The sequence below is a fragment of the Gavia stellata genome, chromosome 10, assembly GCF_030936135.1.
Source record: "Gavia stellata isolate bGavSte3 chromosome 10, bGavSte3.hap2, whole genome shotgun sequence".
Lineage (NCBI taxonomy): Eukaryota > Metazoa > Chordata > Aves > Gaviiformes > Gaviidae > Gavia > Gavia stellata.
The window spans coordinates 29,685,951-29,712,532 of NC_082603.1; the positions used below are offsets into that span (position 1 = coordinate 29,685,951).

General features: G+C 40.7%; 1 protein-coding gene across 1 annotated transcript; it reads left to right on the forward strand.

Annotated features, from left to right (window-relative positions):
• The first annotated feature begins 322 nt into the window (after nt 1–322).
• SHISAL2A (shisa like 2A) lies at nt 323–10,110 on the forward strand. Its single transcript, XM_059822204.1, has 3 exons — nt 323–504; nt 8,929–9,068; nt 10,031–10,110. The coding sequence occupies exons 1-3, from the start codon at nt 323–325 to the stop codon at nt 10,108–10,110; spliced, it is 402 nt and encodes a 133-aa protein (XP_059678187.1).
• Nucleotides 10,111–26,582: the final 16,472 nt, after the last annotated feature.

Genomic DNA, 26,582 nt, shown 5'->3' on the forward strand with positions numbered 1-26,582 from the left:
TGGGACCAAGTGCTGAGAGAAAACCAAGCCCCAGTGAGAGACGCTGAGGCACCGCCTTTGAGGTGAGTAACTCTGGGGGCGGTCAGCCCCACACGGCCCTCTCCCCCCTTTCCCGGCGAGCGGGAGACGCTCGGCGCTCTCCCTCACCTCAGGGCGCGGGCAGCTCCAGCCGTTCCCCGCCTTGCGCGACCCCTGGGGGGGGGGGGGGGAGCACGGTGGTTCCCGCCCGCAGCCAGTGCAGCCCCCTGCCCGCCCGAGCTCCGCCCGCTCACCGCCCCACCTGCCGCCCGGGTGCCCCCGGAGCCGAGGCGCCGGCCGCACCATGAGCGCCGAGTGCAGCAGCTACCTCAATGCTGACAAGGTGCTGGTGAGCGCCTTCAGCTGCCCGCGGACGGGCGGCGACGCCCGCGCCGTGTACTGCTGCGGCTTCCAGGACGTCAAGTACTGCTGCGATGACCCCCACAGCTTCTTCCCCTACGAGCACAGCTACATGTGGTGGCTCAGGTAGGGGAGCGGCGGCACCCGCCCTGCCCCGGCGCGGCGGTGCCGCCCGGTTCCGCATGGCGGGCGGTGGGGAGGCTCCGGGCGGGCGAGGCTCGGCGGCCCTGGGGTGAGGGAGACCCGTGTTCGCCCGAGGCTTGCCTGCGGGTTTGTGTTTCTGAGGTACCTGTAGCCGGGTGCTTGCAGGCTGTCTTTGTCCTGCTGAGAGTAGCGGTAGAGCTGCAGCTGCTGCCCAGAGAGACTTCTGCTTCTGCCAGGGTGGTTTCTGAAAGACACAACTCGTGGTCATTGTAAGGAAGCGCTGGGAAACACTCAGCGGCTGTGTACAGCGCGTCCAGAGGGTCCCTCTGCCCTTTCGGTGTGAGGGGAATGGCTGTCTTGGGGCCTGAGCGTTTAAGATGCTGTGTGCATAAAGTTCCCAATGACTTCGCTACTTTTCTGTGTGTGTAGTGAGATCGAGCACTACATAACTTACCACTGGGAAGATGGCAGGTAGTCAGACCTGTGCTCTCCTGGGTCAGCGCGGGGGTCCATCTGGCTCCGACTGGGTCTCCAGCAGCGGCAGCGAGAGCTGCACGCAGCCAGCCTGGCTGCTTTCTGTGCCCGATTGCCCTCAGGCTTTTCGGCATCCACCCTGGCTGTGTCAGGGCGTTAGTACACCTCTGCACGGTGCTTTCGCTATCTTTGTATGGACCTGTTATCCCTGATTGCGTCTAATCCCTTTCTGGACTTGCTTCTGTAGCCCCGGTGGCAGCAGTCACTACCTGCTGTTTGAAGATACATCCTTCTATCTGTTTTATACTGTTTCCTACTAGTTTTCTGGAGTGCCCTCTAGTATCAGTATTGTGGTATTTGGTGAACAACAATTGCACATTCAGTTTATGCACAATATCCAAAATTTTGGAAGCATGTTGGTGCATCAGTTCTCAGCTTTCAGCTCTCCAAACTGAACAGTCCTTTTGGATTATCAATGAGGCAGGTTCTCTGTCCCACTGATCGTTTTAGTAGCCTCTCATCTATACCATTTTTCACTCCACAGCGCTGCTCTTAGAGGTGCATAATCTGGAGCTGCATCTTCAAGATGTGGGTATGGCAGGGTTTTACACAATGGCAAAATGCTACCTTCAGTCTTGCTCTCAAAATCCTTCCTGTTGATGTCTTTGGCTGCTGCTGCACATTGACTGATTTCAGTGAGCTGTCACTGATGATTCAAACTTTTCTTGAGTTCAGAACTGCCAGTTCTGAGTTCATTGTCATGTAGGCTTCGTTTTGTTTATTTATACATTATATACACCGAAGCTCCTCTAAATCAATTCTGCCTGCTCACTCACTTTTCTGCAAGTCTTCTAGCATTTCTTGCTCTCATAACATTTGATTGCTTGTAGGGGCTTAGCATCATCAGAAACTCAGATTTCATTCTTCTCCAGGTCATAGATGAAAACACTGAATAACATCAGGCTCAGCACTGATTTCTGTGGCTTTTCTTTATATTGAAAAGGGATCACTTAGCCCTGTGTTTTGCTCTTTATTCTTTTAAGCAGCCTTAAATCTGTAACAAACCTTTTCCCTAATCCTGTATCAGTTCAGTCTTTTTAGTCCAGCCTTCAGTGCAGGGCTTTCTCAAGGCTTTTTGAAAAATCTGTCACTGGGTTCCTTTATCCATCTGCTTATTGACACTTCATAGACTCCAGCAGGTTAACAAGGCAGTATTTTCCCCTTATAGTACTGCTGACTCTTTAATGAAAGGTTTTATGTCTGGAAGCAGCAAGTGCCAGCAGCTTCCTGAGGGCAGCGGTGGTAACAAGGTAGGTGGACTGGTGGCTTCACCATCCAAGTACCTGTATCCTGGTAAGGTGAGCAGGGCAGGCCTGGGCATTGTGGCTTAGGGATAATAGTCAGGGTCAGATGCAACCCTGTGACTGACACAGAATTACTCAGCTTTTCTGATGTGAGAAGACATCCCCAAGTGTCCTTTTTACACTTTTCTTATCAAATACCCATACTGTTTTAATGTTATGACTTTTTTGCATGGTCTTTGACTGTTTTGGTCACAGGAAGCCTTCTCAAGATGGCAGAACTACTGAAAGATTAAGATAAAGTTTTTGCTTTTGCATCTGGATGAGGTGGTGTAGTGAAGACTGTTAAAGCTTGATCTTTTCAGAAAGTACCTCAAAGAACTGAATCCCATGAGAGGCTTTAATGAAGTACCTCTCTGAAGGATGTTCCTTTACAAAGATCTTCTAGGGTCTGAGAAGCATGACTGCTTAGCTTCCACCTAGGTCAGGAATTTGCGCCAAAACTTCAGGATTTGCTCTTTTTTCTTTCTCTGGCCCTAAGCTGCTGAAAGGATTCAAGGAAATTGCAGTTGGTTAGGTTTTGGTTGTGCTTAACTTCTGCCATGACTGTCCATATCCGTCATAGAGAAGAGGTGAATAAATGCAATTTATCTCTAAGCAAAGTTACTGAGTGGTTAGAATTGAAATTTCTGTTTTCAGAAGTGTTTTTCAGTAACAAATCAAATCATTATTTTTTAGTTACTAACACATTGCTAAACCCTACAGTATTACAGCACTTTGAAAACTGTATACATTTGCACGTGATAGGTCCATTAGAATTTTAAGGAAAACGTAAAAATAACATTTTCTGGTCTCAATGTTTTGGTGATCACTGCATTGCATGCCTTAATCTCAGACTGTTACTTGTATCAGTATGTAACAACCATATGTTAAAATAATACTTCAAATGCTTCTTACAGTTTTTGAGGACACACTTTTAAGACTTGAAACCCTTAGACTTAAAACTATTCAAGAGTTAGCCAAACCAGCCAAGGTAAATCTGGAGATTGAAGGTACTGAGGAAGTGGAAGGAGTTGGAAACTCTGGTGGGGGAGTTGTTGCAGGTTTTGCTTTACTCCAGAGCTTTAAGTTTCTCATCCTAAATCTTTGTTTGCTTGACTCCCCCCATTAATTTGAAAGCAGTGACTGAATGCACCACCAAGCAGTTGGTGGTATCTCAGGGATTACTTCTGTTTGGTGACATGCTAGGTAGAATTTCAGGAAGCTATTGCATATTTCTATTGTGTTTTTCCTGCTGTGGGAGACACGTTGCCAGACCACTTGGCAGTCAGCTCTGATGGAAGCAGTTCATGGAGAAACTAGCAGCCTAGGCAACCTGAAGCAATAGTAGCTTGCAGGCCTATGCTATTCTTTTTTTGCCAAATCACTATTTCCTGTACAATGTTTAGAGCTATATACTACACTATCCCTTGGCAAAATGGAACCATCTTTTCCTCTCCCACTCCTGCAAAAACTGTGTTCTTTGACAAGTGCATCCTAACACCTGCTGTACTAGGAGCTGCTGGACAATCATAAATATTGACCTTTGAGCAACTCTGACACATTTAATATTTTCCCCTGAATTTATTATCTGTAATAATATTAATTTTTCACTTATCCATTCTTTTTTGCTGGTACTTAAAATGAAATAGTATACTATCTTTTTTGTTAGAACAGCCTAGGTTCTGTTCCGTATTTCTTGAAAAGCTGACCTCAGCAAAGAAGAGTGAAGGATGTGTTTTTTCTATCTCTTATAGCAGTCAGGAGCCCATGGAACAGGGAAGGGAACATTAGGAAAAGGCAGGGGTGTACAAAGTCACCAAAGGTTATGCAGCTTTTGAAACCGCAGAACACATGCTATAAAACACTAGTGAGCAAAAACACTGAACAGCTCATCCTTCAGAGCCATGTGCTGTGTATGTACATGCAGTCATTGTGACATCTACTTACCTCCAGAGCTGAGTGGAAGGGGAGCAATGCTGAGCATGGACTATTTGTACCGAACTGTGATGCAGTTAGGTTCAGTCAGCACCTTTTTTGTTTCTCATTGTTTTAAAATATTTTAGAATTATTTTTGTCATTATTCAATAAAGTTTTATTTTGCAAATTTAATGGTTTCTTTCACTATCAAATAGAATTACAGTATCCATTCCAAAACCATAGCTTTATAAGTTTAATGTAATATTATGTATTTGATTAAAACTCTGGCAGGCCAAGTATAGATTTTATTCAAAATGCTTTATTAATTAATACTCACAGAACCGTGGTGACCTAATGCTGTAGACAAGCTTTGCTTAGCTGTACAGATCTCCAGGAGTCTGTTTTGGCTTTCCAAAATAGTAAGTCTTTTGTTCCTTTGTGCCCATTCTTCTAACCTCCTGGGAATACTTATCTGTTTACTTTGCAAATACGATGTACAACACATCACTGCAATGATGGCATTAGGAACATTTGATTCACTCGGATCCAGATGACTCATGAACTTCCTTTTAATCTCTCAGTGGACATAACTGCATCTGCTTAGCCAATATTTAAATTTTTCCTAGCTGTTGTTGGTGTGGATGGACTAATTTTATGGACTAAAAATAACTGTAGGTGTGTGATGCTAAGCATCCACTGACGGAAATGTCAATGACCCACTAAGCAGCTCTCTGGACGGCAGCTTGGGGAGCCCTGGGGAGTCTGACAGAGTGGAGCCTCTCTGCTCAGTAAAGCCTTTGGCTGTGCAGAGATGTGGCAGTGCTGCAAGTGTGTATGTGGCACTCAGTGTAATAGTAGTAGGAGCACCAAGGAAATATGTGGTATGGCTCTGTCTTTATTGTATGTAGAAAGTAACTTGGGAGAGTTCTGTTTAGTCTGTGGATCTTCTACCAAATTTAGCATTGCTCATGTTCGAAGAATTGTGTAAATGCTGCCAGGGTTATCCCTAGGCCTTCATTGCCATTTTTATGCTAGATCATTGTTTTGAGAGTGGGTGGGTTGTTAATGCAGAGGTTTTTGCATGCTAATGAGGACACAGCTGTGGTCGAGTGACTTTGTAGTTAGCTTGTTTAATGTCTCTGCTGTCAGAAGGCTGATCTTAAATACACACCCTGAGGCCTGTAGACTGTTCTCATGTGCACTGCTGGGTGGACTTTAAACACAGAATCACTAAGGTTGGAAAAGACCTGTAAGATCATCAAGTCCAACCATCAACCCAACACTACCATGCCCACTAAACCATGTCCCGCAATGCCATGTCCACACGTTCCTTGAACACCTCCTAGTGTTTAAGGTAAAGATGGGAAGATGGCAAAATGTTTTTAGCAAGGGTTTTCCTAGATGGGTATGCAGCACCACAGTAATTGCTGTAGAATCTAGGGGACATGCTGAAGGGCTGTCTTTATTTTCAGAGGAGGGTGATCATAAAATGATCAATCATCATCGTTATTTTGGTATTTTGTTTCTGATAACAGTTTTAACTATTAAAAAAAGAAAGAAAATAATGTGTTCTGGTTAAACTTCAGTCTTCAGAGCTGTGGAAGGCATACTAAACTCCTCCGAATTCAATAATTTAAGAAATAACCTCCACCCCTGAACTTTAACCCAAAATTAACTTTAAAGAAATTAATCATACATTCTAAGAGGGATGATGGCTTCAGCATGTTGAGATAAATCTGGTATTGAAACATTATGATTAAAAAGAATAAGTACAAATGAAATCTTAATTTCTGATTGATTTAGGAAGTGGAATCAGGGTGTCTATTGGTTTTGTGATGCTGATCTCCATGTTTTGGGTGAGGTCTTTTCACATTGCTGATGGAGTATAACAAACACTTTTAGCGTCATACAAAGCTGGTGAGGGGTCTGGAGCCCAAGTCTGATGAGCGGCTGAGGGAACTGGGGTTGTTCAGTCTGGAGAAGAGGAGGCTGAGGGGAGACCTTACTGCTCTCTACAACTACCTGCAAGGGGGTTGCAGAGAGGTGGGTGTTGGTCTCTTCTCCCAAGTGACTAGCGACAGGACAAGAGGAAATGGCCTCAAGTTGCACCAGGGGAGGTTCAGACTGGATATTAGGAAAAATTTCTTTTCTGAGAGAGTGGTGAAACACTGGAATAAGCTGCCCAGGGAGGTTGTGGAGTCACCATCAGTGGAGGTGTTCAAGGAATGTGTGGACATGGCATTGTGGGACATGGTTTAGTGGGGCATGGTGGTGTTGGGTTGATGGTTGGACTTGATGATCTTGCAGGTCTTTTCCAAGCTTAATGATTCTGTAAGTCTTTGACTTGTAGTAGGAAATACTGGAGAGTTCCCCAGGAACTGCTTTTCTTATCTCTGCCATTTGTAACTCAGAAAGCATCTTACACAAGCTGTGCAGTGATACTGAAGATGCATTGTGCTGTACAATGCACAACTGTATTGTTAATATCATTGTCTGCAACTGCATGGAGGAGAGCTGCAACTGAGAAGAAATAGATTCCCAAATAGAAAAAATTATAATCACTAGTATGTACTTGATATATTCAACTTTAGGACAGCTGACTCTGCTTAACGCTTGGATAATGGTGAGCAACCTGTTTTGTCCTGCACTGTAGACTGTTATTTAAAAGGAATCTTAGAATAGTACTAATACTGACATGACAAAAACCCACAAATACCTGTTTCTGAAGAGCTTTGGGTTTGTATGACTTCCTCAAATAGATTCAGCTGTGGAGCTTATTCTTGGTTCAATGGTTGCTCACCTCAGCCTCCTGTAATGTAGTGTATTTCTTCTGGTTTGTCCATTTGGGTCAGGTGTTCCAAGTGAAAAGGCAAAAATGAGGCCAGAACCCAGGTGTTATCTCTGACTGTATGGATGTATTCAGATTCCATATTAAGCAGAATATTGCTTGCCTGTAAGTTTTGTTTGAGCCAAAAATAAGGAAAAATTTTCTTAATATGTGCATATATGTACAAACATATAAGGACACTCTAGTTCATGCAGATGATAAATACCATGAAAAAAATCTTCATAAGGTTAAAGCTATTCTTTCCAGAACTAATAATTTTGCTGACAACAAATTATTTTAGTTATGCATGGAGCTAAACATTGCACAAACTTCATTAATGGATTTTACTGATAATTAATGAGAACTGCATCTTAAAATCATACCAATATCTGCTGGTCTCATCCTGCTGATCTTAAGACTTGTTTCTCCTGTGGACATATCTGTCTACTGGTGTTGTGAGAGCTTGTAGAGAAGCTTTGCAGTAGCTTGAATGTAAAATTCATAAGAACATCCTGAAGCACAATTCTCGCTCCCTGTAAGGCCACCGTAGAAGTGAGTTCTCACTGATAGCAGTGATATATAAAGGCATTTTTATCACTAGAGGATGGAGTTAATAGAATTTAAGACATTCATCTCTTTTCTGCCCTTTTTACATCTGTCAATGTTGTAAATATACCAGAGTAGTAATATAAGGATTCTCAATTGTCAGACTGTATTCATCTGTGACCAAAAGGCTGCTGTTTAATTTCACCAGAAGCCAGTGGCTTTGGCTTGGACTGTAGAATGGAGGACTAGAACACTGAAGGCATCAAATGGCCCAGGAGACTATAGTAAATGTCAGCTAGACTGTATTGCAGTTGGTCCTTTATTTCATCATGAGAATTTTATATTAGGAAAAGACTTGAAAAGATGGGTTGGAAATAAGGAAACTACTAAGAGATTTCTAGAGATACATATACTGTCTCACGAATGTCTAAGTATAAAGTAGTTTCTATCCTGCAGCGGTAGTATCTTGATAAAATCTGCATATACTACTGTATGCATGGCCTCCTGAATATTCTGTTCCTGTTCTTTTGATGGTTTTGATGTTGTGTGTAAATTAATTAATGTTTAGTCTTTGTTTTACCCTGACAAAGATCATAAGGAACTTCTCCAATCTTGATTCAAGATTTATTGCATTAACACAAAGGCACAACAGCGATCACAGTACTCCACCCTGCTCTGCAGAGTTACTAACACAATTGAGTAATATAGTTTGCACGTTTTTGTCCCTTTTTTTACGGGCATGTCATCCTTGGTGAGAAGTCTGTGACAAACATCTGCTTTGCTTAAAGTGCTCTGACAGGCTCTTCTTGCAATAAAAATGACATTTCAGGCTGAAAATAGTTTTAATAGTCATGATTGAGAAAAATGAGTTTGCATGTGCTGCCTGAAGCTCTGGAATCCCTCTTTGTGTGTGTGTGATATTTGTGATAATATGCTTATCTGGGAATATGCACTGCAGAAGTTTTTGATCTCACTGATGCCAGTTACTGCATGAAGTTATTTCTGATTTTTCATAAACACAGTATAAATCAGACTTGGGAGTAGTATGCATAGGTAACATGAAATGTCATTAAGGACCACATGTTCAGCTGCAGTGTAATGACACTGACCCTTCTGAGGGCAATGAAATAATGCCAGTTTGTCATCTGGGTTTTGAGCTCTAAACCTCTGTGTGCAGTAAAAATAGAGTCACTCCCCTGCCTGAGTACAAATAACCCCCAGACATCATTCTGACCATTGTTTTAATGGGTATCCCAGGCTGTTTGTACACTTAACTTGTTTGTTTTTCTCTCCTCTTAGTGTTGGAGCACTCGTGGGCCTGTCGATAGCAGCAGTGGTCCTCTTTGCTTTTATCATCACTGTGTGTGTTCTCTGTTATTTGTTTATCAGCACGAAGCCACGCAACAAACTGGATACTGGTTTAAGCTTACAGATGGCAGGTAAGACCAGTTGTTGTTGACATACATTATCTCCTGCAGAGGAAAAGCCTTATTCTGTTTTTAAATGGATATGGAGGAATCCAGCAGCACGTATTTTCTTTCTGATGGGGAAACATCTCAAGGTGTAGCAGTATCCTGCTGTTTTATCTTCTGAATGAAATCTGTACCAAACTCAAATGAAAAAATTCAGCATAAGCTCAGTATATTTATTTAGTAGTAGGAAGAGTGTAAAACTTCACAATGCTGAGTAAGGGTGCAACAAGTAAGTACCTTTATCAGGAAGAAGCTTAATGAGTTAGTTGCTCTGGATCTCCTGTCAAGAGTACTAAACATAATTGTGATTTCGTTCTAGGAATAAGAGTCTCAAAAGAGATTTTAAGTGTATTTTCTTGTGTTAGGGAGAGATCATTTTTTTTCTTCCTGACATAGGATCTAGTCTTTGAAATCTAAGACTCTTTGCTTTGGTCCCAGTAGTCCATACCTTTGTGCCCAAACCGCATTGGTGGACGCCTGCAGGAACAGGGCGTGTAGCCAGTGCTAGCCCACTGGCATGGGAAAATCTGTTGCTGCGGCTACATTTCACTATGTTTGTGAAATCTGACTGCGAGTTTTGATGGCAGCATGGAGTGTGATAAGTTTTGCCCTTTGTCTTGGACTTCCTAAATGTTTAAATGTGGCTTCAGTAGTTCAACCAGTAAAGTTGTAGGAAGTAAAGAGAACGTTGTACTTATCTAGGATTTGGAAGTTGAACAAGTTGAAAAAGGGGAATAATTCTTGGAAAAAAAGTCCTCACCTCAAATTCTTTTTTTACTAGTTTTAAAATGCTTCCATACCTGCATGGCAATAAATGGCTATAATTGTAGTAACTCATTGGTCTCTTATACAGCAGTAAGCCCCCTCCGGAGTGTCTAGTTAACAGCCCACTTCATACCAAACTTCCTGTGTCTTGTTTTGCTCTCCAGAGAATGTGGGCTTTGGTCTAAAAGTGGTTTATAGGGCTGTCAGGAAGTGCAAAGCCTTCCTTTGGAGCTACGTAAGCTGAGCAAGCTGCCAAAATGAAAGTCACACATTCAGCAAACTGCTACTAATCTGCAAATTGAAAACTTGACACCTGTTGTGGAGTGAGAGAGTGGAAATAAGACCTGCTACGTAGAACGGCCTAAATAAACCCTTGGGTGGGATAAACAAAATGCCTGGTGATCTTTTACAAGATGGTTGTGTTCTAATTATAAATGGGCATTATGCTTCTGAACAAGTTGCTGTTTGACTTCTTCCCTCAGGTTTTCCTGCTATGGCATCATCCATTGCCAGGACAGCAGTGCTGTTTTTCTCATGCTTTGTATTTTTGTGCTAGACATGTTTGGCATATGGGGAACTGGAAAGGAGGCAGGTGTTACTGCTCTGCTGCTGCCAAGTGATTCCATCTTTCTCTACAGAACCGAACCCTGCTGCAAAACCACATCCAGCTTTGGCGTTAGAGATTGTTCCTCTCTTCCTATCATGAGGTGAACAGCATCCCAAGCTCCCCTGATGATGATGCAGCATTCCTGTCTCTCATGATTCCAGGTGTTAAGACTCCAGGAAGCTGAGAGATCTTTGCTTTTTCCTAACCATCTCCTATGTTGTTTTGAGCTTTATTCAGACTGCGTTGCTTTGTATTTAGACACTGTTCTGACTTTGCTCTCATCCTGTGTTTTTCACTTTTATTATTCTGCTTCTTTGGCTGCTCTGAATGACAACTATTTCACATCTAAATTCTGATAGCTTTAGCTGTTGATGAGGTGGGTTGCCAGAAATTGAAAGCCAGTTGCTTTGCCAAGGTTGAGAGATCTTTGAAAATGTTGAAGGATTTCATTGATAAGCCTGAGTGCTTATCTTCATCATACTTGTGTTTCTTTCGCATGGAAGTCGTGCAAGGTTTGAGTATCTTATGAGATGACTGGTTGGCTGCTTTCAGGCCTGGGGAACAATAAAAGCAGCCTCTGTCGTCCTCTTTCAGTTCTTCTGGGATATGAGCATAATCATACATAGGCAATAAAAATGGATTACAAAAATTAAAACAGTTTTTAGAAGCTTCAGAAAACTTTAGGCCTGAGGACTATGAGTTTTAACTGTGAACTCAGTTCAGCCCTGCTTTTTCTGAACTAGCATAATCTTGCCTTTAGATGAAGGCTGTGTCACACATTAGGTGTTGTGCAACATTTGTACCCCTGGAACATTCAGAGAGCACTCATTTATGAAAGCAGTATTTTTCTATTATATTCAATTTCACCCATAATATATCAACTCAGTTGGAGTTTTGTATTTCATTAAATGTACAATCGATTATTGTATGCCTTTCTTCCCTCATGTGACAGTCAAAGTTGGTCATTGTTCTGTGGGCTCATCCAAGATCTCCTAAATATAGGAGTGGAATTGTTGAATTTTTACAGAAATAATTTTGAGATTGATCATTAATCTAACTAACCTGGATGTGCAGCCTTTGTTAAAGTTTCTGATTCCGCAAAAGGCAGATCAGCTGGAATTTGCCTCTATTTAGTCTTCAACAAACGGTTTTCAATAGCATCAACACAGATGTTGCGTATGGGGTTCCTGAGTTAGCTAAGCATTTGTTAGCCGTAGCAAAAATTACATTTTAATCAGAGAAGTGAATTTCAGGAAAAATGAGCTCAGTCACTGGTATAGATGAGGAGTAACTAACTACTTAAATGTTAATGGCGTTATACTCATTTCTATTTGTAGTATCGTAGTGTGGAGTAGATCCCTTATATGCAAAACAGTGTGTACAGGCAAATGAGAAGATCCCATATCTTGAGTTCACAGTCTATTTTCTTATCAGATCTAGTATTTCTCAATAAAAAGCAGCAATGTACTTTATTTACCTCTTTCAATGAAATCCTCTCCTTTTACAAGCAAAATCTCAGCTCTTTATACATTGCTTTCTTACAATGCGAGGTTCACCTCAGATTTGGCTTGTGGGTTAATGGTCTGCCTTACTGAAGTGCAAAGTGCTTCACAGTTTTTCCTCTATTTATCCTCACAGCTACCTTTCTGAAGTAGGGAGATGTTGTTAACCCCATCTCACAAGGAGGCAGAAGTGCAGGGAAGTGCCATATTTCTAATGTTTTCTGTGTCAGTTTAGACGTTAATGTGCAGTGGAATTTTGAAAGGACATCACTAACCAGGAGACCTTTGTCCTTTTGCCTATGTTACCTCTAAAAACACAACTAAGACAAGCTTGACATAGGAATTCTGTGGTACAGAGGATTGAGCCATGCTTTTTGAGACCAAGATGAATATTGAAATCATTGAAGCATACTTTTTCTTAGCATAGTGAACTTGCTTTTTAATCATACAAGTTGCTCAGTGAGCACTTTCTGAGAGAAACAATTTTTCATTGAACTCATTGTAGGTGTTTCTGTTTCTCCCATTTGAAGGCTGGAGAACTATAAAAGTTTCTTGGTAAATAAAGGCTCCAAAGAAATCTAAGGCCTGAGAATGCAAACATTATGGATTTTCCCAAGATGAAAGGGAATTTGGTCATATGCTTTGTTCTCCTTCTAACCAGAAAACTTCCCTTTGTGCAAAAGGTTTATTCCCTTCAAAATGTAGGGAACTAGAGTCACAAGATTACAAGTGTTTTGTTAAAGCTGAGTGAACAATGCTGGATTGTCAAGGGAAGATGAGGAGGACTGAGTAAAGATTGTGTAATTGTCAGGAGAGGAGTGGTAAACGGGCAGAAAAGGAGGAATCTAGAGGCATATCTGCTGCTCAGCACTGGGAGAAGGTAAGGTGCACACACGCTTGCCTCAAAGAGGCAGCTGATGGGAGAGGAGTGGTCATCTGTGCTAGCCCATTAGAATGGGTTTTGCCATCAGAGGTGAAAAGGTGGATGGAGACTTCCCACCTTGATGACCCAAACAGTTTGCAAACACATTTTCTGAGTTGCCCCACTATTTCTGCCAGTGTTACTCCAGGAAGACCTTTGGGGTGAGGTGTCCTATAGCACTGCAAAGTGAGAATAGCAAATTACATTTTATGATGGTAACTAACGTTTTCCTTTAAAACTTAGCACAGAAAGACCTCTGTAATGCATTCAGGGTCAGACAGCAGGAATCTTTGGGTTGGAGTGTGAAGAGAATTGTGGCCTTGTAAATTACTCATAAAAGCTGGGAAAAATGTGCTTTAATAGAAGAGATTAATTCCTTGTTCTTACTAAGCAGCGACATCATAGTATGCAGAAGTTCATGGTTTCATTTCATAATAGGGAAAAACTCAGCTCAAAAAATAACCAGATGACCTTCCTGTCCCTATTTTTCTCCTTAATTGAAGATTCCTCATGGGGCGCTACTCAAATATATGAAACTTTCAAATATTTTGAAAAAGCACCAAGGTCTCACACTTTCTTCTCCTTAGCTCAGAATTATCTGTCTCTATTGGTTCTGAAACCAGATAGCTGCTTTCTGAATTCAGAGACACTGTGCTTGGTGTTTGGAGTATGCATTGATAGCTTTGCTTTCTAGGTTTATCAATAATTTCCACTAAATGGTCTTTCTGCAGCTGGCCTTAACTTTTCACCAGTTAGGCTACTTTTCTCTTTGCCAGCCATCTGCCTCAGATATTTGTATATGGGAAAAATCAGCCAAATGGGTCCAACTATGTTTAAAAAAAAAAGATATTTTTTTTCTTTAGGTAATGAAGAAATTTCCTATTTTGGAGCTGGGGATTCAAATTAAATGAAAGGGTAGCATTAACTCAGTTACATCACTAGGAAAGGTTAAATTTGGAAATGTTTAAATTGGGCTCCTTAGCTCTTAAATTTCCCAGACTTCCTTGTAGCAGTGAGGTTTTCTGCAGCTTTTTAAGAGTCAGCTTTTTTCTGCAGATACCTGTAGATGCTGTAAGCTAGTTTAGATATGAAATCCAGGCAGGCTTCAAAAGCAGGGTGCCTTCCTCTATAACCGATAAGGATTTTTTTTTACTTTTTGGGTTTGTTTTTTGATCACAGCTGAAATAACTCTCGGAAAAGACTTGGTTTCAACTAACAACTTGGCTTAAATATTATTGTACAGATTTTTTTGAACTGTCAAACAATCAAATCGAGTTTTGATATTTTGAAACCAAACTGCAGGTTTCCTCAATTCAAACAATAAAATGCAACTTTCACAACACTTCAGAAACAAATAATTCCATTGCCCAATTTTTGTTTAAAAAAAACCTGCAAGTAAATATTAGAATTCTCAACTCTTCATCCCTATTGGATATAGGGAACCTTTTTTAATCCCTTCACCACATACTTCCTTGGACAGAAGTATCCTGCCCAGTTATGGTTATCTTTTCTGTTTGTTCTATGTGTTGGCCCAAGCAGTGGGAAAGTGGAAAATGAGGTCAAAGACAGTGTTAGACTAGAGGCTAATGGGAAATACAGGGAAATTCAGCCGTGGAGAAAGACTGATGAGCTCCATAAGGACATTTAGATGAGAAGATGAAGCAAGGAGAGGTTTTGGAGCCAGTAGATAAAGGAGAAACTGCAATTGAACAAGGACCTGGGTGTGCCTGGGAGCATGTGGAAGAAGGATGGGGCTAATGGGGTTGAGAGTAGTAGAGCAGGGAGGCAACAATGCTGGAGGGGATGGAGAAACTCCTGAGAGGGCCAGGTAGTGGAACAGTGGCTGTGGGTGGGCTGGTGAGCAGAGGCAGGGTGCTTGGGGAGAGATATGAAGAGGGAGATGGAAGCATGCACAGGGGTGGAACAGCTAGAGATTTAGGGCAGAGAAAAGAGATAGGAGGGACTCAAAGTATGAACTGACCTGATTGTTCATGGAGATGGGGACTAGCATGGGAAACATAGTAGCAGAAAATTAGGACTGGAAAAAGCGGGAAGGGGATGAAAGAATGAATATAAGGTAAGAAAGAAAAAAAAGAAGTTCAAAGTGTGGTCAGAAAAGTCTTTCCTTCTAGAGCTTTGCTTTCTCTGCTGTCAGCAGGTATCGGTGAAACCACTGGCAAAGTATTTCTTCTCCCTTCCTGACAGTGACCCACTGCAGACTGCTTTTGCTTTGGTTATTCTGATCAGTTGGGCAAACTTAAGTTGTCTGCACTGAATCTGAAGATTCCAGCTCTTCCGCTCCAAGCAGGTGTCTGTATCACTACCTGGTGGAATTTTAATGAACTATTATTTATTTTAACCTATGAAGTTGTACTCTGAAAAACAATATTCAAATACCACTAAGCTTCAAAACCACGCACTCAAAAGATGGCAGATGCCAGAACTTAAGATTTTTCTGGACAACTGGTGAAATGCCTAACTCTAAAAATTGCTTTATTTGTTCCTGTCATCCCTTCAATCTTTCTGAAAAACAAGGGTGACACTACTTTCATGCAAAGTATTGTGAGTCTCCCCCACATACAGTGCTTTGGGAACACTGGATGGAAGGTGCAGTGAAGGCAATAGTGACTGATTATGTTTGGAGAGGGGTGAAAGTCTGAGATTCTGATCTGTTTTCTTGAATATGGGAAATTTTTCTGCCATTTCTTTTAGAACACTCTCTGATTTCCTGTTATAAGTCCTACTTATACCACAGTGCTGCTACCTTAAACTGCTCTTCATCATGATGTTTATTCCTTTTAACACAAGTTAATAATTGCAGCCTCCCATAGGCTCAGGAATGGAAAGTAGAATGGCTCTGGTCATCCTATCCTCTGAAGATTGTAGAGGAAGATTCCAGGAACCATGTTTTTTCTAGTGCAGTGAGCACATCTATGTATTACTACTTGCAACTAAAGGAAGAATAATGCTGTTAGTTTTACTAAAAGTGCTTTGTTTTACAGACAGTGAGACTAGAGGGAGTTCGATCTGTTAAAAAACAGAGGCACTGGATGGATTCTACCAATGCTGTAATGAAAATAGGTACAGTGAGAACATTTCTTTTCATCTTACTCTATGGTATTTGTATACCCTCTGCTCTGTTTTATGTGGTGATGCAGATACAATAAGCATTTTTCAAAATGCCATGATTCTTTATGTGTGTTTTTAGCTTTCTGAAAAGCACTAGCAAACTGTCTGATTTATTCATACATTGCCTTGATGCTGTCCTTGCACAGGGAAGTATCTGCAGAGACTTGAACAGAGTCCTTCCACAGAAAAATCTCTTGATTTACTTGTACATGAATATTCCTTCATGGTTGTGTGTGCCAGAGAAGATTATGTTCCCCTTATGCTGTCTTTGTCCTTTCCTTGATGCTGTCCAGGATGCACCAGAGCTTAATAAGGAGGCAGCCATTGTAACTTAGCATTCAAAAGAAATTCTTTAGCAGTGAACTGCAAGAAAGGCTCCTATGTGACAAAGGGTAAGAGCAGTGAAGTATCTGGTGGGTAGTTCAGTCATATTCTGCTTCTTGGGGATGCTACCTATGAGTCCTGAGTCAAGTCTGATAGAGAACTGAAGAGGGTTATCTTGCAAAAGATGTAGTTTCATATGCTGACTTAATTTTTATGCTGAAATGTTTAAAGGTCAAACTGCCTATGGCACAGACCATACAAAATAGTATTTAAGATGTACACTAGTACAGGTGAATTGTACTTCAGACTTAAGAGGAATTTATGAATAATGCAAAAGACTTCAGATGGCATGAAACATGCATTTTTCTTTCTGCAGGGGGTGAAAGCTCATGGCTAAACAGCCACAGAATGTGAGAATAGCTGTAGATCAGCAATGTCTGTCAGAAAAAAGTGGGCTCAGCAGTTGTTCTTAGATGATCAGGAAAGTAAATGGGTCAGAGTTCTCCACTTCATGTATTTTCCCTTGTACCCTTAAAAAAAGCCCCCCTGTGTATCATGAGTGCAAATGCATCTTTCTCACACTTTTTATTATCAGCATAACAGGTTGGTTTGGGCTGCTTGTCATCATGAAAATACTTAAGTGTAACAAAACTCATTTTGAAACTCCTAACCACCTCCGCACACTTTTTCTGCTGTTGCAAATGAAGTGGCTTGTGGTAGAAAAATACTGTGAGAAGACTAAAAGGGATCCTGCAGTCAGAAAGCTGTCTGTGGTGAGAAAATACAAAAATATCTGTGGCAGGTGCTAAATACTGAGAGGAGACCTGAGTTCAGGTCTGTGAATGTGGCATTGCTTTCTGAAGCTGTGAGCCTCTCATTTCTTCATGCTTCAGTTTGCCTGCCTTCCACTGTGTTATAGACACTAATGTTTATGGAGTGCCCCAAAGTGTAGCCTGCTAATCACTGTTGCTTACAGGAAGAGAAACAGAGGGAGAGAATCGAAAGGCCAGCTGCAAAGGACTTCTTTGTTAGGGTTTGAATGCATGTGTTATATAAAGACCAAAAAATTTAGAAGCTTTTTTGTGGATGAATTATCCAATTTTTTTGGTTGGCAAGATGAGGCTGGCATTATCATGAAGACTCAAAACACTTGAGACTTCTTTGGGCTAAAACCAGGAAAGCTATGCCCTTAGCCTGTAAGCTTTTTTGCTTCCAGATCCAGAATGGAGCAGCTGGGAACTTTCTCTGAAAATGAAAAGGGAGGCAAGGATCTTTTCTGAACTTCAACAGGTGATCTGGTTAAGTGTTGGTAGAAATTCTGGGTGTCTAATTGGGTTTTTTGTCTGCTGCTTTTCATGTTGTGTGCTTGTTGCAGATTTCATGCCCTCACCTGTTATGGGGAGCCACTTAACAGCACAGTGATAAGCCAGAGTCCATCAGTGGCTGCAAACCTTCCACTGCTGTGAGAAAGCTACATGTGGCAATTAAATCTGCTTTAGCGTGCATACTTCGTCTGCCAAATTCACTGGGTTTTAATTAGGAACAGGACCCCCTACACCCTTGCAACTGATGTAGTTGAGCATACAATTCAAGCTTGTTTGCATGCTCTTCTCCAGCAAAAGGGCAAACATAGCTCTTAGCTTTAAAAAGGGAAAGGAGAGGAACTAGGTGGCTGGAGGCTAACTTGGAGTGATAACAAAACAAATTATTAAACAATTGAGTTACAAACAAGAAAAATGACACAGATTACATGAAGACAAATCATGACAAACCAGTCTAATTTCTCTTTGTCAAGGTAATTTTGCCTGTCAGGTAAGTGGGAACAAGTGGCTATGACTACAGGTCTTTAGGAAAATGCAGTCAAAGAAGTTTTCAGTGGCTCATTTCTCAAACACATTTTTGGAGGGAAGGATGTCTCTATACTCAGTCCCAGACGAGTAGTAAGAGCTTGGCTGAAGGACTAAAGAGCCTAAATAAAAAGAGACTAAATATACTTAAGGGAGAATAAGTAATATGGGGGAAAAAATCTGGGGATTACAGTATGCCATAAACAGTATTGATGTTCTGTGCTCTTCTTTTAGTCTGACATACCAAAGAGGGGAACTGTGTACAGGATGTAAGGTAATAATTTGCCCCAGTTAGTGCTGGCAGTGCCTCTGTTATAGTAATGCTCTTAGCTGTTGACATACTGGAGAAGAGAGAAAACTGGGAAAATGATGAAGATTTTGGAACGGCAGGGCAGGCTTAAGCTGGCTTCAGTCTGGAAAAGATGAGTGACAGTGTTCAGTTATGTAAAAGAGAGAACAGTGATTATTTTCCATGTCTGTGGCAGGCAGGATAAGTAATATGCTGAATTTCACACTGAAGTAGGTCCAAATTTAGTAGCAGAAAATCTTCCACACTAAAGGGTAGAAGTAGTACTGGACCAGCCAATGAGGCAACTTGTGGTACTTTCTTCCAAGGGCATCTCGAACAGGCTAGTCTCATACTTCTCAAAAGTGAGATAGATGAAGGATGTCTATAGCCTTAGTGTGTGTGGGGCTGTGTCTTAGCCCCAGGCATTCCTTAGGCCACACCAGCAGCCCCTGGCTTTTGCTAGACTGTCCAGGTCTGCAAAAGAAATGCCTGTCATGCTGCTCTCAGTAGAGATGGTCTTGGGTGCTGTCTCAGGCTGAGTGTGGGTCTGCCCCCTAGTCTGGAGAAAGTGATGGCCATGAGAGCTCCCTTTTGATCTGGTATTTAATCAGAAATGCTGTATGTGGAGATAGAATAGAATATTTCAGTTGGAAGGGACCTACAATTATCATCTACTCCAACTGTCTGGCTACTTCAGGGCTGACCAAAAGTTAAAGCAAATTAAGGGCATTGTCCAAATGCCTATTAAACACTGACAGCCATGGGGCATTGACTACCTCTCTAGAAGCATGTTCCAGTGTTTGACCACCCTCTCAGTAAAGAAATGCTTCCTAATGTCCAGTCTAAACCTCCCCTGGTGCAGCTTTGAACCATTCCCATACATCCTATTATTGGATACCAGGGAGAAGTTATCAGCACCTTCCTTTCCACTTCTCCTTAGGAAGCTGTAGAGAGCAATGAGGTCAGCCCTCAGCCTCCTTTTCTCCAAACTAGACAAGCCCAAAGTCCTTAGCTGCTCCTCATAGGACATTCCTTCCAGCCCTTTCACCAGCTTTGCCTTCCTCTGGATGCGTTCAAATACCTTAACATCCTTAAGTTGTGGGGCCTGGAACTGCACGCAGTACTCAAGGTGAGGCTGCACCAAGGCTAAATACAGTGGGATAATGACCTCTTTTGACCAGCTGGTTATACTGGGTTTAACGCACCCCAAGATGCAGTTTCCCCTCTTGGCTGCCAGGGCACACTACTGACTCATATTGAGCCTGCTGTCAACCAGATGGCAATACTGGGGGATGGTACAAATTGAAGTTTGTTTGTATGTCTCGTGTTTTGATTTAAGTTGGTCAGGAATGTATAACCATCCTCAGAGACTTAAGCAGCAGAAAATCTAGAATCTACAAAAAGTATCACTGATAACTCAGATAAGCATCATTCTTCTCAGTGAGCAAGTACTGAAGTGATGTTCTTTGCTGGTTAGGATGCTCTTTGCTGCTAGTTGCCATCTGCCTTGAAATCCAAGATTTCACACTTCAGAACTTCTGTCAGTAGCTGAATTAGCTGAGATTTTTCTGGCTAGACTTCAGTGCATGTCCATTGTTTTTTGCATATCCAGACAAACATCTGCTTCTAAACCCAGCTGTCACAACAGCTGCTGTGCTTTACCTCAGAAGCAACCCTGTTTTAATAAGCAGTAGAGTAATTTCTTTATATAGAAATTCAAGTGCAGTTTGGAATATATTTTGGTATCCTTCAGGATTAAAGGCACACATTGTGAGTATGTCTATCACACAAATGAAATGCATGGTTTAATGTAGATATTAGTGATGCATTTTCCAAGAGGCACTACATGGAAATGTTAGATGAATGACTGTCTTTATCTGCTAAGCCTTTTTTGTTTTATTTTAGCACCATTGTGCCTTGAGCCTTTATCACATGCAAGGTGAAATCCTCACTTGCCCAGCAGAGGAGCAACAGCAGATCTACCCATCCACATACATCCCCAGAGGAGGCATTTAGTGTTTCATAGCTGTAGTGGTGCCCTTCAGAGGTGTAATTCTTCACATGATAAAAGTTAGGAATATAATGAGATGCTTGGAAAGAAGTAATCCCAGCAAAATGGATTGAGCTGAGTGGTTTGTTCTGGATTTGTTTGTAGGATCTCCTTATCAACTCTGCTGTGCAGCAGATGAAAAAATCTTTGCCTGTTCAGTCTAATTCTTAACTGTGTTTGGTATTTTGCAGATACAGAGCTGCATTCTTCACAAGCCCCCCTCTGAAACAAGCTGTTGAAAAAGCCAAGTGGCTTCAAGAGATTTCCTGAGGCACGAGGATGAACTGTGAGCCACAAGAACCTGACTCACTCTTCCAGAGGTGTTTTCTGGCTATTACAACTACTGTCGATAACCAGAGGCCAACCTGAAGCTGTGCCAGACTTATGTATTTGTGTATGGTTACTGTACTGGGAAGTAATACATTGATTTGCACATACCAGCTACTGCTGCTAGTCATTTTCATGCAAATTGTTGTCTTTACCCTGTGCAATTCCAATGATATAACACAGTTGTCAAGCAGAGCAGAATTTGGCATACTATGTTGACCAAGATTTATTTTAAGCCTTCCCTGGGTGCCATCTTAATGTGGTGTCTTCATGTCATGAATATGGTTGTCTTTAGCCAAATGTGATTGTTCAGTGCACAAACATATGTGAATGCAGTACCTCAATAAAACCTGACATTTGTTTGTGTTGTATTTTTCTTAATTTATCATTGTCCCCCACCTTTGTTTCCTCAGAAGATTCTCATAAAATTACTTTGGGAGAATTTTCCAACAAAAAAGTGAAGTTAGTAAAAAGTGAATTTTTGTAGAGAAGTTTTGGTTTCAATAGCTGTTTTCAATAGGAAACAGTAAACACTGAAAGGAGTTGAAATAAACATCTGCAAATGTTTTACAGATTCTACATCAAAAATATGTTGGAATAATTATTTTCAAGCAAACTTAAAACATTTTTCAGTTGTGTTTGAGGTTGGAGCACTAAATTGGAGTGTTGAACTTCCTTCAGGAAATCAAAGAGCTCTCTCATTGCATATTTTATTTCCACAGAAGTCTTAGGAACAGCCAACATAGTCTTAACTTATCTTTGAGCTTTCAGGCTCTACATTGAGAACATTAACAATAATGATTTCTTTTTATCTTGTGAACATTCTTTAAGATCAGTGATTAAAAGAATTTCTAAAATATTTAACCATGATGTTTATGTGAAGGCAGTAGACAGATTGTATCTTCCATTTGCAGTTGAAGCCCAAAATACTTACCTACCTACTCTGTCAGCTTCTCTTAAAGTTGAAGTATAACCAGAGACTGGATACTTGTCTGCTGTTTGGGAGTGATATCTTTGTGCATGATAGTGCTTGAAATTTAAACTTCTTTACAGCTATCCAGTATTATGCATCAAAAAACCCCAAGTGTTTCCAGTCTAAGCTACTCTTGTCACATTACTTATGTGAAATACACCAGTGCCTCCAAAAGAAATAGAGAATGTGGTATATGTTCTTTCTATAACTGTTTGCATATACTGTCTCACTAAACTGCTATTTGCTACTGTGGATTTTGAGAAAATTAAAACCACACTGGATGCATGAAGAAAATCTTTTCATAACAATAGAACATAGACCTGATCTTCCAGCCTCATAACTTTTGTGACTGGGACTATCAAAGAGCAGAAGGGAAAAAGATTTACGATTTTTGCCATCTGGTTTCCTTTGAGGATCCCAGCCCTGAGATACACATTCTGGAAGTGTATGCTTAATTTTAAACCCCTGATAAAAGACTTGCAGAATGTGGAAAAAAAGAGGCTTTAAGTTATTTCAACTTCATACAAACTTGAACCATCACTTTTGTAATTTTAAAATTTTTCAGTAATAAAGGATATTTTAAAATAAAGTAATAAAAGATATTATGGTCTATTCTATTTTGAATATTGCAGATAAAAGTATCTTTGATTTTTTTCTCTTGGGCAATTTCTAAATGTTTGATTCCTCAAGTGACAAGGTTATTTTTCGCTCAGATATTGGGTTTTTTATTCATTTTGAGTATCTTAAGATACCAAAGTAACAGAAGAAAAGTAAAACCAGAATGCAAAAAAATGTTTTCAGTTCTTTGCCTACATCCAATGCCTGTTTATATTTTCTGGTACTGTCTTAGGAAAATCCAGTTCTTTGCCTTTTTAGCTGGTTATTTTGTAATTGAGAGTTTCTAAATGTCACAAAAAAGTACCTCCCACGCTGGTTTAATTAGGGGATTCAGTGTGCTGCCCATAACATCTTTCAAATGTAATGTGCAGTCGCAACAAGGGTGGCTCCCTGTGTTTAATAGACATAATAAGGCTTAATGTGCTTGTTAGGCATTGCCCTAATTTTTTCCCTGAGAACATTTTAAGCTTAAGTTGTTTAAATGACCATAATAAAGCAAACTCAGGGCTGTTCTGCTACCATCAGCCATACAGAAGCTCATAAAACTCAAAGGAGTTGCTATGAGCATTTTTCATTGTTTTTCAAAGTTGAGGAATTTTTCTAATCATAAGGGCAAAATAAAAATGGGAGAAGAATTGTGTAATAGTATCCAACAGGCCTCACGGACCGTGGGATATAGAAAGTGTGCTTTGTCTCTGTGCATTTATAGATACCAGCAGAGCAGCACAAGCAGCAGCCCCAGATTGATTTCACTGGGGCCAGGCTGGCTGGGTCCCACTGGCAGTTCTGGGGCTGGCTGCATCTTTCTTGGGACTCATACTGGCAGAAGTCGCAGCTTACTCCAAAGTGATCTACCTTTCTCATCCCTATCGTTCTCTAGATATTTCAATATTAATAACTAGCTATTCACTTGTAATCTTTAATCTGACTTTGGGTCTAAGTAGAAAATACCAAATCAACGGTCCCACAATATCAATCAAGTACTTAATGCATTTCATAATTAATCACCTTATTTAAGTATAATTCCTGAAAGCTTTGGCCTTTGCAATTTATAAATTATGGAAGAAAGACCAAAGAAATGTCACAGTTTTACTGAATGAAAATAATGTCTGTTTTAATTGTTTTCCTAACATGACAAATGCTAGAGATCCTCAAGATTGTTCCATCCTTCAAGTTTTGGAAAACTTGAGGCAGGAAAAGTATAAAGATTCAGCTACTTCCTAGGAATACAAATGAGAAGCTTTTCACCTGTTAGCCAGAAGCTCACAGAAATCCTGTCTCTCTTAATTTGAGGTAAGGAGTTTAAAATTTTGTTGAATAGATTTGGAAGTGATTATAGCGATGAGGTCAGCGGAGTGGACAATTAGTAGGTGTCTATGGAAGATCTACTTGTTCTTTTCTTAGCCGTTTGTTTAGAAGTTTAGAAAGTTAAGAAAAAATATAAATAGACTTCATATTTTAACAGATATTGAATAGTTGGCTAGAGATCCATTAATATATTGCATTAAAAGCAGAGGATGAGAGAATTCTGCAATGGACAAGTTTTTGGAGAGTCAGTTCCTCGCCTATTTCAGGTTCAAAAAAGAGATCTCTGCTACACTGAGAAATTGAAAAAATTGAAAACCTGATCTGAACAGCCACCAACACCAGGATCTGTTCGCGTTCCCAACCACCATTTATTTCTGGAGTAGATCTTTGGAAACAGGGTGCTGGTTTCTGGTGGTCAACAGGATTATTGCACTTAACTTCACTCTTCTGTCATTCTGTTGTTCCTTAGTGACCGTGACAGTGTGGTCTACAGGTAGAGATAATTGATTTATATATATGTATGTGTGTCTATATAGCACATTTGTATAAAATGCCTTTGTATGGGAAGTATCTCTCCAGGTATCTCTGAATCCATAAGTCTCTGACCGATATACTAAAATTTAGATTTTAGGTATGTTACACTTGCTACTTAAAAACATCTTTTTAATCTTCTCCATTATTCCTATGCTTTTCCCAATCCACATCCTTTAGAAAAACTGTTGAAGATCTTTGCTTTATGTACAGAAGAGTACATTTTGATGGCAACAGCAACACAAAGCATTAAACCTGCTGAAGAGCCTGAAGAGCCTTGCTTTATATACAGAAGAGTACATTTTGATGGCAACAGCAACACAAAGTGTTGAAATTGATTAGTAGAAACAGTGTAAGTACAAAGAGCTGCATATAAGCACGTTTTTTGTAGCTGATGTTTCAGGATACTCTTGTTGAAGAGTATCTTATGAAACCACAGCTTCCCTTTCCCCCTTGTTAAAAAGAAGCTGGGTGTTAAGGACCATGATTTTTTTCTCTGCTCCATCAACTGTGCTGAGTGTTACACCAGCTGGGTCAAGCAGTGTCACCTGGAGGTTTCGGGAGAAAATGGGTTGTTTAGGCTTTTGTTGGCTGTGGATGGACTTCTGCACAGGCGCATGGAGGTGTCGATGGGACAGCATCCTGAGCCTCCTGAGCCCTCATTCAGGCAAAATCTGTATCAATTCCAAAAGGGTATGCAGAAGCAAGACCTAGGGTTTGCCCCCAGAATTAGTGGGAAGTGGCAGGGGAGAGCGGGCAGCTGGCTGACGAACATTGTATGTTGTCAATTCTCACATTTACTATGATAATCTGGATTCCACAGATAACACCTTGCAATGACATGATACTTTGCCATTATCTCTGCCTCTGTGTTCTCCCTCTTCTTTCACACAGTGCGTAGCAAATGGAAACCCTTCAGATGTTCATGTAGGGTCAAAAGTGTACCAAAATGGCTCTGCAGATGGCTTTCAAATAGCCATGGGACTGGACTCCACCTGGGAAACCAGAAAAACCTTGGGGAAACCAGGCCTCAGGTCAGAACCGTCCCTGCCCAAAATTGTGACTCACTCCAGGGAGGAAAGCGAGATGTTCCCCTTGTTCCTGATGAATGACTACTTAGTTCTGCAAACAAATGTATGGTAAGTATGTTTCCCTTAATGAATGCACCGCAAAATGGAATCAGTATTTTTTCCTAAATGCATCAACCACCGAAATTTCAGTAAATTGAGTCTGCTCTTTTTACAATGCTGAATCAAAATGTCAAACCAGCACAACTCAATTATAGGAGAGGAAATAAAGCAACATGCTGAATACCAGCAAGTTATTTATGAAATACTTCAAATTGCCAATGCCGTAACTACCTGTGGGAAATGAGAACAGACAAGAGCATAGATTCAGCTGTGGGAAAATTGACTCAGAGCAACTTGTTTGCAAAGTTTCAAAATGTGATTTCTCACCCCATCTGAGCTTTATAGTCTGGTTGCACCCTTCAGTCTGTTACTGGTTTTGCTGAAGAGATTTTTTAGGTGCAAAGTGAGGGGAGGAAAAGGAAGAATCAGAATTCATGCTTTTGGATTTTAAAAAACGTAAAGGAACTTGTTATTTTTTCAGTGCAATATTGTTTTGCATTTTGCCATTCTTAAAAAAGATCAGTCACCCCAAAATCCTTTCTACAGAGGAGACAATATTGCATCTGAATAATTTTTCTTTGCATTTCTAAGCAGAGATAAGTACCTTATTCCTCATTTTAATGATGCTGAGACATAAGGTGCAATGACTTTAATGTCACATGAGGTTGTATCTGAGTGCTTCATATTGAATGAAAAGCCAGGTATTTCCAGTGAAATAAATAGCTTTATTTATGACAAAGGCAACAAATTCAGAATCTCTCCACAATTAATGGGAGAAATTAAGTAACTCCAAGAAATAAATTTGGTATTCATGCAATACATTGTTTTTAAAAAGTAATAATAACAGTTTGAGCCACAGTTGGGAAATCAATTACTAAAGTTATTGGCTCTAATGACTACATGTATAGATGACTTCTTAGTAATATGATTCTTCTAAAGGGAAAGTTATTAGATCCTGTAATTTGTGAATATTTTTCATTTTCTCCATTGCCATGGGAAGGCAGGAGCTGGGAAAGCAAAGGTCATGAGGTCTGGTTAAATCTTTTGAAGAGCTGGGTAGAGTGGTACACATGTCCTACAGATCCTTACCTCTGCACCTGAGTATGAATGTACTGAGCCTGAGCACAAGCTGGTGGTAAAGCTGGTACAACAATACTGT